We start from the raw sequence: 14,831 nt of genomic DNA on the forward strand, positions 1-14,831 counted from the left end.
AACTGTCTCCAGCTGGTTTGACGCAGCTGAGAGAAGTCAGCCTGCTGCCAGTGCGAGCTCCAGCTGTTTCCACCGCTGTCCGCCCCGCTGTTTCCCCGCCGCTTGCCCTCATTTCTAATGCAGCAGCGACCATGACAGGCATCGCCGCTGCTTCCTTCTTTTCCAACGCTTGCAGGTTCGGAGGCTGCGGACTTCACTTCGACTCGCTGTCCGAGCTCATCGTCCACATCGAGGATAACCACATCGGTAAGAACTGATAAGTACCGAGCCCCAGCTTGCAATGGCCATGGCCCCGGTTTGCAGCTTAGCATACGTGGCTAATTAGCAACCTAGCAAGTTACTTCCTGCGTCCTGACAACCCTGTTGCTAGGTGTGGTGGCAGTTGATGTTTCCCCTCTTCATTTCTCTTTCAAAGCTGTGTCACTGTGTTATTTTACTGCTGCAACATCGAAGAAACACAAACTGGAAGTTACTATATGCGCCCTGGTCGCGCGTGCAACATTAGTTAATGCAGCGCCAGGCCCGCGCGCGTAGCTGGAAACGTCGTGAGTCAACTTAAAGTCAGCAGCTTGTTTCAGTCCGCCTGACAACGTAGTTAACTGGGCTATATAAAAATATGCATTGCATATCATTTCGCCAGCTGAAAAAAAATACTACGTCTGGGTATTGGCCCTTCAAAAGAGAACAATAGTATGAAAAACAACTACACACACTCATGGAAATGTATTATCTAACCAATATTGTTCAACAATTCAGATATTATCCAAACTACCAGCGTTTTTATTATCTGTCTTGGTTCAAAGCACCTTGGAGTTATCTATTATTTAATGTATGTGTTTTTGTTTGTTTGTTTTTATAAGTTATATTCTTTGTTTTGTAGATATACAATGCCCCAAATCTAAAATTTGGGAAAATTGGCTGGAAACTGAGAACTGTATTGCTTGGTAAATTTCCATAATTTGGCTTCATGAGACAAGTGCAAGAAAAAGTTAGAAAACCGGTGTTATTCTACAATGTCCAAATCTAAAACTATGCAATTCCACATGGGTGTTTGTCTACTGCAGGCTAGCAATACAGATGCTGCCTCCCACCCCAAAAGATTATCATTTAATGGCACCTCCTCTAGTTCATGCTGGGAAAGACAATAATAGCCACTGCCTGTGGGTGGAGATTGGGAAGCAATTATAGATGGGGCTGTGGAAATATTTATTTTATTAGCCTGTTCATCATTTTTTTTCTGATTGCTGTTTTATAGCCTCTCGGGGAGTTTATCTAAATGAGTTTGGCTGGCGCACAGTTAATCTTAATATAAGTTGCTTTTGTTAATGAATTGAAATTAACTGATTACATTTTTTTCTGCAGAGGGATACTTCATTAGTTATCTTAAGTTAGTGCAGTGTAATGCATTTGAATTTAAGTAGGTAAAGATTGTAAACCAATTTAAATTAACCTCTATATGCAAATGAAGTGAAAAAAATCCCTCTTTTAGAATAAAAGGGAAACAACTATAGACTGAATATGCAGCTATGGTCTAAAGTTTACATACACTCATCATGAACATGAGTTCTGAGTGATTTCTTTAATCTGTTCTTTTTCAGGGTGGAATACTTGTGCAGTGTGCATGTCTAATAATGTTACAAAATAAGAATTGGGTGCACAAGTTTGAATTTATGTTGGATTTTCTCAAATCCACACAAGTTCAAATATATCCATACACTTGACTAATATTTGGTTACATTTCACTTAGCAAGTTACACCTCAACCAGATGCTTTTAGTTGCCATCAACAAGCTTTTGGCATAATTCTGGTTGGATATTTGGCCACTCTTCCTGGCAGAATTTATAGAGTTCATTGGGACCCAGCTAAGCACAGTCTCCAAATATTCAATTGGGTTGAGGTTGGGACTTTCCAGAAGTTTAATGTTAGCCTGCTTTTTCCATTTCAAAACCATGTTTTGATGTGTGTTTGGGATCACTGTCATGTTGGAAAACCCAGTTTTGTCCAAGTTTCACCCGTCTAGCTGTTGATATGTGGTGGAGGTGAAGGTGAAAAACTTGAAGGTACTCTTCCTGCTTCATTATTCCATTGACTTTGTGCAACATACCTGGCAGCGAAACAGCCCCAAAGCATGATGCTACCATCACCATGCTTGACAGTTTTCTTAGGTTTGAAAGCCTCACCCTTTACTCCTATAAACACATCATGAAAACATACCTCTTGACATTGTGGTTAAATAGCTCAACGTTTTTGTTATCTGATCATCAAACTTTTCTCTAGAATTTGGTTTGCCTGTGTGGGCAGTTATAATCTCAGTTGAACTTGAAAGTGTCTATTTTGGACTAGGGGCTTATTTCTTGTTTGGCATCCTGTCAGTCCATGGTGATGGAAAAATTGCTTCACTGTGGACAGTGACGCTGGTGTTCCAGTGATTTCCAGTTCATGGCAGACTTGAGCCTTGGTAATTTCTAGGTTGTTGCTGAACATCCTCACCAATGTCCTCTCATCTGTTGGTGACAGTTTGGTTCTTCTTCCAGCCCTTGGCAAAGTGATGTCACATCCGAATAACTTGTAGCTACATGTTGTCAGAGGTGGGAAGTAACAAGTAAAGTACTTTGTTAGTGTACTTAAGCACAGTTTTCAGGTATCTCTACTTTGCTTGAGTAGTTTTTTCTGAAAACATTTTACTTTTACTCCCCACAATTTTTAAACAAATATCTGCACTTTCTTCTTACATTTTCATGACAGGCTTGTTACTTTTGCTTTAAGACATATGGGGGAGTTATTGTTTTGTCACTGCGAGCCTGCATTTATTAATCATCAGAGGATGTGACATAAAAAGAGATGACATGTGACATAGTCAAAGGTTAAACATGGGACAGTGGTTTCTTTGTTTGTTTGTTTTTTGCCACAACATCGAATTACTGCAGGTGTCCATAAGTTGAGGTACTTCGGCATCTAGCTAGTGCTACAGAAGGGGAGCGAGCATAAAGGGAGTTACTTTTTTTTTAAGTGTCAGGTCATTTCAAATACAACATTTCTATCAGATCAGCAAACACGCAAACTGTTTTTGTGCAGTTTGTCTCACAGTGTGTTGCTAGCTAAAGGTCCAGCTTCTGTATTTCACAGGGAGAGAAAAGGAAGAGCGCTAACTTCACTCAGAGATGGAGAAAGATAAGAAAGACAGGACATGACAGGAAGAAGAGAGGTTAGATTTAAAGGTAAGGACTGCTCAGTGGGATTTGATAAACTGGAAAAGTCCTCGTGTTTTTAAATTAGATCTTGGGTCTGTACATCTGACATTATGTTTTATTTCATACTGTGAAATTTGCTGCTAAACAAACTGAGGTAGACCATCAACATCAAGTGTAGCAGAGATGAATTTGAAGTTAAGCTGATGATGCTTAGATTCATTCGCGGAATTCCACCATTATATCAACTTTATACTGACTAATATAAAGACAGCATAAACAGTGTAGTGTCAGCTGTGAAACATCTGCTGACTTCTTGTTGAATTCAGTTGTGTAAATCCACAGTGGGCAGCAGGTCAGCTGATCACAGCATGTACACTAAGAAAATCTACTGGAGCTTTCAATAGAAATTATTATGTCACCCTCTACAATGTAGGCAACAGAAATCAGAGATTTTTTTTTAGGTTCCTTCTTTTTCTTCAGGTTCAAGCTGAGCATAATTACAATAAAAAAAATCAGTTATCTTTGCACAAAACCAGAAACATCCTCCAAAGAGTTATTTTTTACTTTCTTATTTTGAGTCTCTACTTTTTGACTTTTACCTGAGTAAAGAAGTTGAATCAGTACTTCAGCTTTTACTGGAGTATTTTTTAACAGTAGTGTTTGTACTTCTACTGAAGTACAGAAGTCTGTAACTTTGCAACTCTGCATGAAGTTGTTTGAAATTATGATGGGCAGTTGTTTAGAAATGGCTCCAAGAGACCTTCCCGACTTGTGTAACCCTACAACGCTTCTTCTTAGATCACTGAGTTCCTAGGACTTTCCCATTGCTCAGATTATTGCTTAATCAGTGAGTGGTGTCAAACTAATCATTTTTACATTGTTAAAGAGAAACTGCCAGTTGTCAATCACAATCACTAACGAGAAGTTATTAAGCATCAGTCTTGATGAGCGTATCCAGATTTCTGACCTCAACTGTAAATTATGTAGCTTCTGGATCCAAAAAGTGAACCCAATGCAGTAGTTCATGGCCTCCATGCCTATGGCCTCCATGTGTATACCCTAAGTAGACATTTTCCTAATTAGTTTTTGATCTCAGTCACTAGTTTCACATCTTATCTAATACAATATGACACTCATTTTGTAAACTATGGTCCCCATTAAAATCAAAAAGGAGGACAAAGCATGGCAAGCCCACCCTATGAAGAGTGCCCTGTGGTTTTTCATTTCGATCTAATCCTTGCTTGTCACGTTTTTATATTAAAATGTTATGAATACTGCATTTTTTTGATAAGTGCTAAGGCATTTATGTCTTTTTAACAAAGGCTAGTCAAGAAAGTGAATTCCAATCCTCACGATTTGAACGTGTGATCGTCAAACTGTGGGGAACTACATCTGTTCCCTAATGTAATATTTCAGACTCTTGCTATTGAAGCTGACAGGGCTCAGCTGTCTCTGTTGTTCTTGTTTGTTGCCTGACTGGCTTTAATATCCTCCACTCTCTGACTGTGTGCTGTGCATGTGTCCAAGGTGTTAGCCTTAGAAAAAAAAAGTCTTCCAAATGACTTATTGGGGAATAATGAAGCAATTAGTTGGCTCAAAGTGGAAAAACTTTGCTGCCCCCCCTCCTTTGTCTGCTGGCCTGTACTCACTCTGAGAAGTGAGAAATCTTGCGCGTTGTGCCAAGTGCCTGTGAAGCATAATTACAGAGCGAGTGCTTGATTTGGCATGTCTTCCTCCTCATCTGGTGGCCTGCTGCTTAAAGAACATTCTCCATTATAATTAGGCGCCTGGAAAACAAGAACACATTCTTGTCCCCTGCTAGCCAGCCTGCTGGTTGGGTGTGTGAACAAAAGATGGCGCTCCTTTGCTGTTGGTTGCTGTCTTTTTAGATGGGTATTATAGGCCAGAAGTTAGTCAGTTCATTTTAACAACTCTACATATTTCTCACATTCTAGCCTGATCGAAGAGTCTAGCTAGGGTCATTTATCAAGAGAATATTGAAACTTATTGCTTTTTTGTTAGCTGCAATGAAAATATAGATTATCAGCCCAGATGAAGTATAAACTCAAGGTAGTGGGGTTATTTTTTTTAACCCCATTGTGAATTAAACTATATTTTGAGTTTTAAGTTAATAATGAGAGTCAGGCTGTCCTCTTGGGCCTTTGTGAGCAAAATCGGCACATGCTAATCAGGACGAGGAAAGTTTGAATTCTGACTGTAATGCGTGCTGGCTTAAGCCTGAAAGAGCTCCTGTGAACTTGATATTCTTGTGTGGTATAAAACTGCACCCACCTATTCGCTGAAATGTTTACTTTCTCACTGAGCAACCAGGCCACTGTAGACCAAAAGAAAACGGCGATCGTGTTATTTAAACCTTTTAGTGTGTGCGTATGTGCTGCTGGGTAGATGGCCTGTAGTGTCCATACACGATAACAATGAGTCTGCTTGTTGCCAGTCCTCACTGGAGGCTCGTTTGGTAGATTTTGCTCTGTACCCTCATAATCTGCGCGGAAGTAATAAATTTGGGAAACAGCAACTAGTTCCCTGATCTGTGCACCTGGTGAGCCTAATTACATTTCCCCAACCCCCGACACTGCTGCTTCTGTTCCTGTGCGGTGACTGCAACATACTTCATAAAAAGGTTTCACACAGGAGATAATGTACAGCCTATGTTGACATTACACAACATGCGTAGTCAACGTGATATTTTTGCTGGAGCCTATTATTTTAGTAATTTTGCCTGTAACACCCAAGTTTGACCTAAAGTTGTTTCCTGGTTACTTGTCGCACATTGCTTTGCTATGCACAGGACTTCTTTAGCCTTCCAAAAACATAAGTTTATAAATGAAACAGCTGCAAAGTTAAATTCAGACTCAAATTTAAAAATAATTATTCCTGGCACACTGTGCTGGAATGGTTTATTTATTATCAGAGTAACAGAAAATCAATCTGAAGTCATTTTTTAAACAAAAACTAAAAATATTAGTTATTTTTAACGATTTGTTGCTTTGCCATGTTTTACCTAGCTGTAAGCTCAGTATTTTTGGGATTGGGACTGTTTGTCAGAAAACATTAAGAAACTCATATTTTTTATTATTTGATACACCAGGGAAATAATTAATTCATTAAGAATATATTCTCCAGATTGATCAAAATTAGTAAATGGCCATAAGAAATAATTATTGTATGTTTTGGTATGTGTTTGTGAAAACACATCTTTGTGAAAGCACATGAGGTTCTGTCTGAATTAAACACATCGATAATGGATTATTTTAACCCTGCCATGTTTTTTCAGTAAGCCACAAAGGCAGCTTGTACACATGGAGATTGACTCTGTTTCATTTCCTCCTTCGAGGTCACATTGTAATGAATTACCTGTGCCACCACTCCTGGTAATGTTCCCTGCTGCTCAGAGCCACCATAAACATGTCACCATAATGCTCACCACTCTGCTCTACCCTGCAGTGCATTTGGCCATGAGGGTGGAGAACTAGACACTGGTGGAAATGAGAGAGAGCTGTGTGTCTGGTGTGTGTGTGTGTGTGAGTGTGTGAGGGAGCTTGTCGTGAAGGGTGTTAGGGGAAAATAGCAGGCGTCACTTCCCCTTGCCCCAGGAAGGTTTGTTGTGTGATAGTCTCTAGGTTTTCTTTCACAGAATGTCATAGTGGTCCAGAGATACACTGAAACCACTAATTCAGTCAGGATTCACTCCCATACACAAGTGTCACATAAATTCATTAAGTGGTTTATACCAAAATGTAATCAGAAATCAAATTACATATTAAATGTTTTAAGTCTGATTTGTCTTCATTTGTACCTGACCTACCTGTCTTTATTTCCCACTTGACCATGAAGGAGCTTGTGCTTCTTTGCCTCTAGAAGTAGCGATGGTGAAAAAAATCCCCTTTTTTTTGTTTCCCAGAAGGCTTCTAATAGCTGGCCACCAAAGTGGACCACCTGTGTAGTCTGATTAGAGGGGTTCCCATCTCTATTTGAGGCGCCTTCGTCCTGGTGCTTGACTGCTGGTGGCCCCAAAAGAATAGTGGAGGCTGTGGGGAGCTGGCCCCTGCTGGCCTCCTCTCTGGTTCTACCTGAGGTGTGTGTGATTTACAGCGTGCAGGGACAGACTGATCCACTGCTGCATGAGCAGACCGCCATTCCTTTGCTTGAAACTCATTAGGGATTTTAGTAGGGATTTCTTGTGCACTCTCTCACAGACACATGCCATTACCCACAGCTCAGAAAAGTCCCTACAGTAGTATATGCACAGTCCTTTGCTTTTGGCATGGGAATAGTGTCGTAATGAATGTGTCTTTCCTACTCTATGTTTCCATGACTTTGGCTGGAGAGTAAAGAGAGGTGTGCTATCCTTCTCGCTGGGGATAAATCCACTGTTAATGAAACACTTGCTTACGACTGAGGCCTTGAAAGAAACCTTCTGCCTTAGGTGCTGAGATTTGACCTGCTCTATCTATCATAACACTCTGCCACAATTTACTAGATATTTGGCTGTACAAACTAACTGTACAAAGCTCTTTGCCTTCTGACGCCTATGGTGACTTAAATTAAGACTGACTGACTGATGCCTTGTTGATTATATTTTTTATATTTATATTGCTTAAATGTGGTTTGGGTTTCACTGATAAAAATTTAGAGCGCTGTGTGGGGTGTCCATGTCTTTATGAACAATTGTGTCTGCATAATTTAAATCTCTCTCATTTGGATTTTTTCTACATTCAGCTTAACCTATATTTCTCTTATACATCAAAAGATAGGCTCTAGAGTCTGATGTATTAGGTGGAACTTCTAATCAGTGTGTTTGAACAAAAGTTAGAATATGACCAGTCTGCAAACATGTGGTACCAGCATCCACTACTGAAAAGTGGTGATGTGTGGTATTCAACTCCAGCCTTGCAGTTTTATAAATAGCAGGTATATTTAGAAGACAAAATAAATAGTCACCTAAAAGGGAAAGAGAGCCCCTAAACCTAACAAGTTCTTCTTTGACCCTCTAGGTCTTTCTGTCCAGGAGAATTTTATTCGAACTCAGGGAAAAAACTAAACAAAGAAAGATGCAAACAGGAGTAAAATCCCAAGGCAGTGGAAGCAATAAATGAGCATGACTCAAAATTTTTATTACAGCATGAAAAAGGTGTTGCTTACTCCTTTAACCAAGAACTTTAATTGCATCTTTACCATGTGTTTCATATCAATGCCTTAGTATTTTTTTTTATATTGTATCAAATAGAAATTGGCAGTTATTAGTATGATTAGCATTATTTTTGTTACTCAATACACATAGCTTGTTAAAGCAGCACTTTAGTATTTGTACCTTACAAAACCATAATTTAAAATTCAGTGTTGGAAATGGCCTTAGGTGTAAGTGTTTAAGTGTAAGTGTACAAATAAGCACATAGGCAAAATGAGTAATAGTTTTAACCACATGGGGGTAGCAGTCTTTCACAGAGGTGGACATGGAGGTTTAGTTGGTAAGTGGTAGAAACTGTTGTTTTATGTGGCATCTTCTCTTTGCCCACATGGACAGCAGTGGGAAGAGTGTTTGAAGTCAGCCCTGCTTCACCTCAGGGTGTGGAGATTGGCTATTGTTGTACATTTAGCACCACTGAGCAAGATGAATGTCTGGAGCACAGCATGGGAAAACACAGTATGTGTCAAGTGTGGTCATGTGTAAGCAATGTGGCGTCTGCAGAGCAGCTTTTTTAAAAACTGCAATGGAAATTTAAAACAGAAGGCTCCTGAGCAGTCTTGTTCTATATTTTATATAAAACAGTGTTGTAGAACAGAACAGAACAAAATTTTAACCATTAGAGAAAAAATATTCACAGCTGCCCCACAGATGTGCCATTAAGTATAGCCACTTTCAAAACTGCTAACATTTATTTAGTCTTTGTCTTCAATTGATTTTTCTGAGTTAACTTCAATAATGTGTTCCTCTAAACCATCGAAATGCTTTTAGACCCCTCAATTCTACTCAAAAATGTATACCATTAATTAATGCTCCAATTTTAAATATGATGAATAAATAAACCTTTACTTAAAAGCCCTTATTTGATTCAGCTGTCTTAGCTATATAGACCAATTTCTTACCTTCCTTTTTATTTCTAAAATTCTTGAAGAAGTAGTTGTCAGACAGTCAAATGATTACTTGCAAAGAAATGTTTTATTTTTTTATTTTTGAAGATTTTAATTCAGGATTTAGAGAGCGTCATAGCACAGAAATGGAAATAGTGAATGTTACAAATGATCTTCTTACTGCCTCTGACAGTGGGCTCATTTCTGTTATTGTCTGGTTAAATTTGAGGTGCAGTGTTTGATCCTGTTGACCACAAAATCTTACTACAGAGATTAGAACACAAAATTGTTATTTAAAAAAACTACAATGCAGTGGTTTAAATTATATCTATCTGACAGATTTTAATTTGTGCAGGGTAATAGGGAGTCCTCACACAGGTTAGTCATGGAGTTCCACAGGGTTCTGTGCTGGGACCAATACTTTTTACATTGTCCATGCTTTCCTTAGACAATAGTATTAGAAAACACTACATATATTTTCATTGCTATGCAGATGATACCTAGCTTTAATTATCTATGAAGCCAGATGATACAAATTAAGTTAAACTATAGCTTTAATGACATAAAGGCCTGGATTATCTCTAATTTCCTACTTTTAAATTCAGAAAAAACTTAAGTTTGTGTACCTGGTCCTACAAATCTTCGAAATTTGGTGTGTAACCAGATATTTACTTTAAATGGGATTGCTTTGACCTCCAGTACTGTGAGAAATATTTAATGATTACATTAAACAAAAATGTAGGACAGCCTCCATTCATTTGTGCAATATTACTGATGCTTCATACATTTATTCATGAATGTATTACTTCTAGGCTAATCTGTTGTAATTTATTATTAGGCCCCTTTACTATGTAGCCATATCCCAGTTGTGATTTGGGAGATAAACAGCCTCATTAATTTTCAGATTAGGCTTAAAACTTTGCTTTTTGATAAAGCGTATAGTTGGGTGGTGGATCAGGTGACCCTAAGCCATCCCTTGGCTATGATCCAATGGGTTCGGGCTGCTTGGGGTCTTCCAGTGATACACGTATGAGTGGGGTTTTTTTTCTTCACTGTTTTAACTCCCTGTGTATTTATACATCACTGCATTTAATTACCAGTAACTATTAAACTCTGGTTCTTTCTCCCATACTTGTCTTGTCTCTTTTTGCCCTGGGTTTTCCTGTCTAAATGTGGTTCTGTCTGAGGTTTTTCCTTCCCGCTGTTTCCAAGTGCTTGCTCCTAGGGGTTGTGCGATTGCTGGGGTTTCTTTCTAATATTGTTGGATCTTTACCTTACAATATAGAGCACCTTGATTGTTGTTGTGATTTGGTGCTGTATAGATAAAACTGAATTGACAGTCTGGACATTGTTTTGTTTTTTCTAGCGTTAAGCAGATATGACATGAATTTTGTAGACGTCTTTCAAAGGACACGAGAAGTTGGTTTAGAAGCTAACATCAGCTTGTGGATCTTCTCTAGCATCAATTTTCTTGATAATCATTACATCATCTTTAAAACAATAATGATGTGCATTGCACAATACCTTGCTTTTGAGTAGTTCTACAAAATATTTTCAGAGCTGAGCCCACATCCTTTTCTTGACAACACATCCTATCGAATTCTTCCACACAAATGAATACCTGGAACTCTGGATCAAAGCGCACTGCCAAGGTGCACACTGACTAACCTTTTTCAAGGCAGCAAAGACCATTAATTTATTCATAAATGTGTTAGTATGACACAGAGTAGATTACAGATGACTTACATAGCCGTTTATCATGTTAATGTTATCTGGTGCCAAAGTTTTGAAAAGGATACTTCTCCAAATCTAAAGCCTTCCATATTTACTAGCTGCTCTATTTTTTCCTTTTCATTTTTTTGTTGTTGCCAAAACTCTGCCTGATTATATTTCCACTGTGTCAACATGCACAATAAAGCTGGCTTCTAAAAACACCCCTTTTAAAAATCACTAAAGTCAGCATAAGTTCCCACATAGCCGCACCTTTCCTCTGTGCCTGCCTGTCTGGGTAGAAAAAGTACTTTGCCACAAACATGGAACACAACAGTGCATCCAACACAGCCTGGCACATCACTGAAAATAATTGGGATAGTTTTCAGGTGGTAAGACGTTGTTGTGTTTTTTGTTTTTTTGTTTTTTGCTGAGAGGTTAGTTCTAGGTGGATAATGCATACTTTTGTGTGCTTCATCCTCCCTGTGACACCAAGACTGCATTGGAGGGAGAACTGGCTATCCTTATTTAGGTCAACAACACCATTCTGCCTTATGGTGCATTGACACAAATTCATTTTTGTTTTAAAATGTGAAATGTTTATTACTTTAAAGCCGTACCGGGTTGGTCGTATGAATCACAAAAGCTCATATGAAGCTTGATGATGCTAGCCTCGCATGTAATTTGTGATTCATTCTTCTTGTATTCTGACGAGAGATAATGTAATGCTCTGATGCTGTCTTCTCTCTGGAATACCTACCAACCTATGTTTTTGTCACCATGATCATACAGCAGCTGTTCTGTAAAATGATGTAATGGATTACATTTAAAACAGCTTAAAGATGTCTTTAGTTTTTGACTGTATAGCTTAAAACTTTTTCTATTGTATTTAGTTTATGTATTGGGTATAGGTATGAATATTTGAATGTAGTTTGTTTGCTGTAGTACTTCTGATGTTATTATATGGCAACTTGCTTTATTTAATTTCATATAATAGTTATTATATAACCAAATATATTATCTGTTATTTATAAATATTTTCATTTCATTTCATTCTTTTTTTTTCTTCTTTTTTTTTTTTTGTTATATGAAACTGTTTTGGAGTGTAGGGACCCGGAAAAGTAATTAAGGACCAAAATGTATAAGTAATTCAATTCAGTTCAACAGTTGTCTTAGGGCAATAAATGGATAACAAAAAATAAAATAACGTTGGCATGAAAATATGACAAACTTTAATGTAAAATTGAAGAATTGTGCCATTGTTCACTGGTATATTTTGTGGCTAAATTTCTGCCTTTATGTCTATCTTGTCTTCCCAGATACAGACCCATGTCTCCTGGAGAAGCAGGAGCAGCAGCAGCCAACATATGTTGCTCTTAGCTATATCAACAGGTAAAGAAACAAGTTTCCTTTTGAAATAACCCCACTGAAGGTTAACTTAGTAATGCAGTAACTCAGTTTTCAGTAAAGTGACTTTAATTTACTAAAACCTGACAAAATCATAAGATGAATATTATTAGTGGTTTGCCTGAAAAGATTTAACTAGAAAAGTTTGTGCTGTACTCCTTTGAGGTTCTACCAACAATCTAAAAAACGTCATCTGGTGGATTGCTTAAATGAATTGCTACAGTATTTGGCAGTTGGGTGTTTTATTGCACTGCGTTCGTCCTGGTTGTCTTTGATATGCTGCTTGTGCAGTCGTTTTAAGAGCCTTATGCAGCAAACCATTGTACAAGAAGGTCTGCCTCTGTCTCCCTGCTCACACAAACACATCTTGATGTGGCTATCACCTAATTTGTTAATTCCACATTTGCTTTAACAGTGTCTATATTAACATTTTGGTTTTATGGTGCACATTTGCTGACGACTTTACTGTCAATCATAAAGCCCAAAGGGAAATGCAGCCACTGTTTTTTTTTTCTTAAGCAGTAGCAAACCTACAGTACATTGTAGTCTGAATGAGATGATGCTCTTTTTTTCCATCCAAAAAGTTTGTGAACCCTTACAAGTTTTATACCTCACAACGCCAGGTTCATGACAGATGCTGCAAGGCGAGAACACGAGGCCCTGAAGAAGAAGGTGCAGCCCAAGTTGTCTCTGTCTCTTACAGGCAATCTGTCACGCAGCAATGTTTCCACACCACCCCGCCACACCAGTGGAAACCTCACCCCTCCAGTCACCCCACCCATCACCCCTTCTTCTTCCTTCCGTAGCAGCACACCTACAGGTAACCATAATCAACACACTAGTTCATCTAATTAGGTTTCTAGGATAGGATGTGTATTTCCAGATGCTTAACATTCATGTATTTTTCTAACTGAAGCTACAGTTAAATGATTGGTTACTACAGTTTGTCATTCCTGGTGTTGATCCTTGTGCTGAGTCTTTATTATAAGGAAATCTAATAGTTTACTGTTAACACCTAATATTTGTTATATGTATCTCTCTGTTTAATATCCATGTTAAAGCCAAAGTTTCTGTTTTTAGTATCATCTAAATGAATTATCATGTAAGTAAATCAGCTAAAAAACACGGGTTGAATAACAAAAAATATTTTTTTGTGATTGACAGTTTTTGTTTTTGTTGAATTAAATTATCCACATGCAACACTACCAAGAACAAACCTCACACAGTCTGTGGGCTTTGTCTTTTTGCTACATCCTGCTGAAAGAATTATTCTACTAAAAGAAGTCCTTTCAGGATTGGGAAGTCCCACGATCAGAGAGTTTTGCTGACTTTGATCAATTCCCTGGGAGAAATGTTCCCTGACTCGGGCTGAGTTGGTGCTGGTAATTCCAGTCTCCAGTGTGGCCTCCGCAGCAGTCTTCCTCATTGAGCTTAATTACAAGCAAGCAGCCACTTTGAGTCTGTTTAGTTTGTATTTGCCTGTTCAGGCACTATAGCTGCAGTGTTTTATTGCCTCAGCTGTCACTATATAAAAAGATCTTTCATGTGTCTGGTGTTGACATGAAAAGTGACCACATGGTGTCTGTGTTCATCTTTTCTTTCCATGCCCTCATAAATGCATAATCTATTCTTTAGATTAATTATATGATTGAATTATTGCTATTACATGTTTTTTAATACCATTAAAAATTAAAAGGACAAACATCATAATAGATTATGATGGATGGAGTTCTGGAGCTTGCTGGGCTTGACTTGACATCCATAAAGAAGCTCACTGTAAGGCTGCAAAAAATCAGGGACAGCCCTTAAAGTCCAGCTAATTAGGTTTCTTTATTTAGCTTTATAAATAACAGGACCCCCCTTTTATTTTTTTGCAGCGTTTTCCCACGTACTTCTGTCTTCTTTTTGTGAAGTATGCGTTTTTCTGGAATGGCATCTTTAGTGAATTAATAAAACAATAGCAGCGTGTTGACCTAAGACCTCAATGAAATGCCTAAATTCTTTCCCACAATTTGCATATTTCAGTCTTTCCAAAAACTTGCAACAAATGAAGTCAAGATTGTGGGAATGCTATCCTTGAACACATGCTGTGAAGGGTCCATGTTGGTCAGGCTGAAAGCTCAGGGGCCAGGGTTTCATCGTCATAGAAAATATGCATAAAACAAAGCTTCTTGGAAGCAAGTTTGTGTAATATAATCCTGGTGAAGATGCCCTCAGGCATTTGCTATTTGACTTTAAGTCTTTCACCCTCTAACAGGAAGTGAGTGTGACGAAGAGGATGTAGAGTTTGAGGAGTCTGACAGTGATGAGTCATGGACCACAGAAAGCGCCATCAGCTCCGAGTCCATCCTCAGTTCCATGTACATGAACGGAGGAGATGAAAAGCCTTTTGCATGCCCAGTTCCAGGATGTAAAAAGAGATATAAGGTA

The 14,831-nt window shown here is 38.4% G+C and overlaps 1 protein-coding gene across 1 annotated transcript in view; it reads left to right on the forward strand.

Annotated features, from left to right (window-relative positions):
* jazf1b (JAZF zinc finger 1b) overlaps positions 1–14,831 on the forward strand; it is a 19,582-nt gene continuing 4,751 nt past the window's right edge. The window contains exons 1-4 of the mRNA XM_063485426.1: positions 1–246; positions 12,314–12,386; positions 13,025–13,221; positions 14,659–14,828. Coding sequence (XP_063341496.1) covers positions 132–246; positions 12,314–12,386; positions 13,025–13,221; positions 14,659–14,828 — 555 coding nt within the window. The 5' untranslated portion in view covers positions 1–131. The remainder of the gene's footprint in view (positions 247–12,313; positions 12,387–13,024; positions 13,222–14,658; positions 14,829–14,831) is intronic.

Source organism: Pelmatolapia mariae, linkage group LG10_11 (genome assembly GCF_036321145.2).
Source record: "Pelmatolapia mariae isolate MD_Pm_ZW linkage group LG10_11, Pm_UMD_F_2, whole genome shotgun sequence".
Lineage (NCBI taxonomy): Eukaryota > Metazoa > Chordata > Actinopteri > Cichliformes > Cichlidae > Pelmatolapia > Pelmatolapia mariae.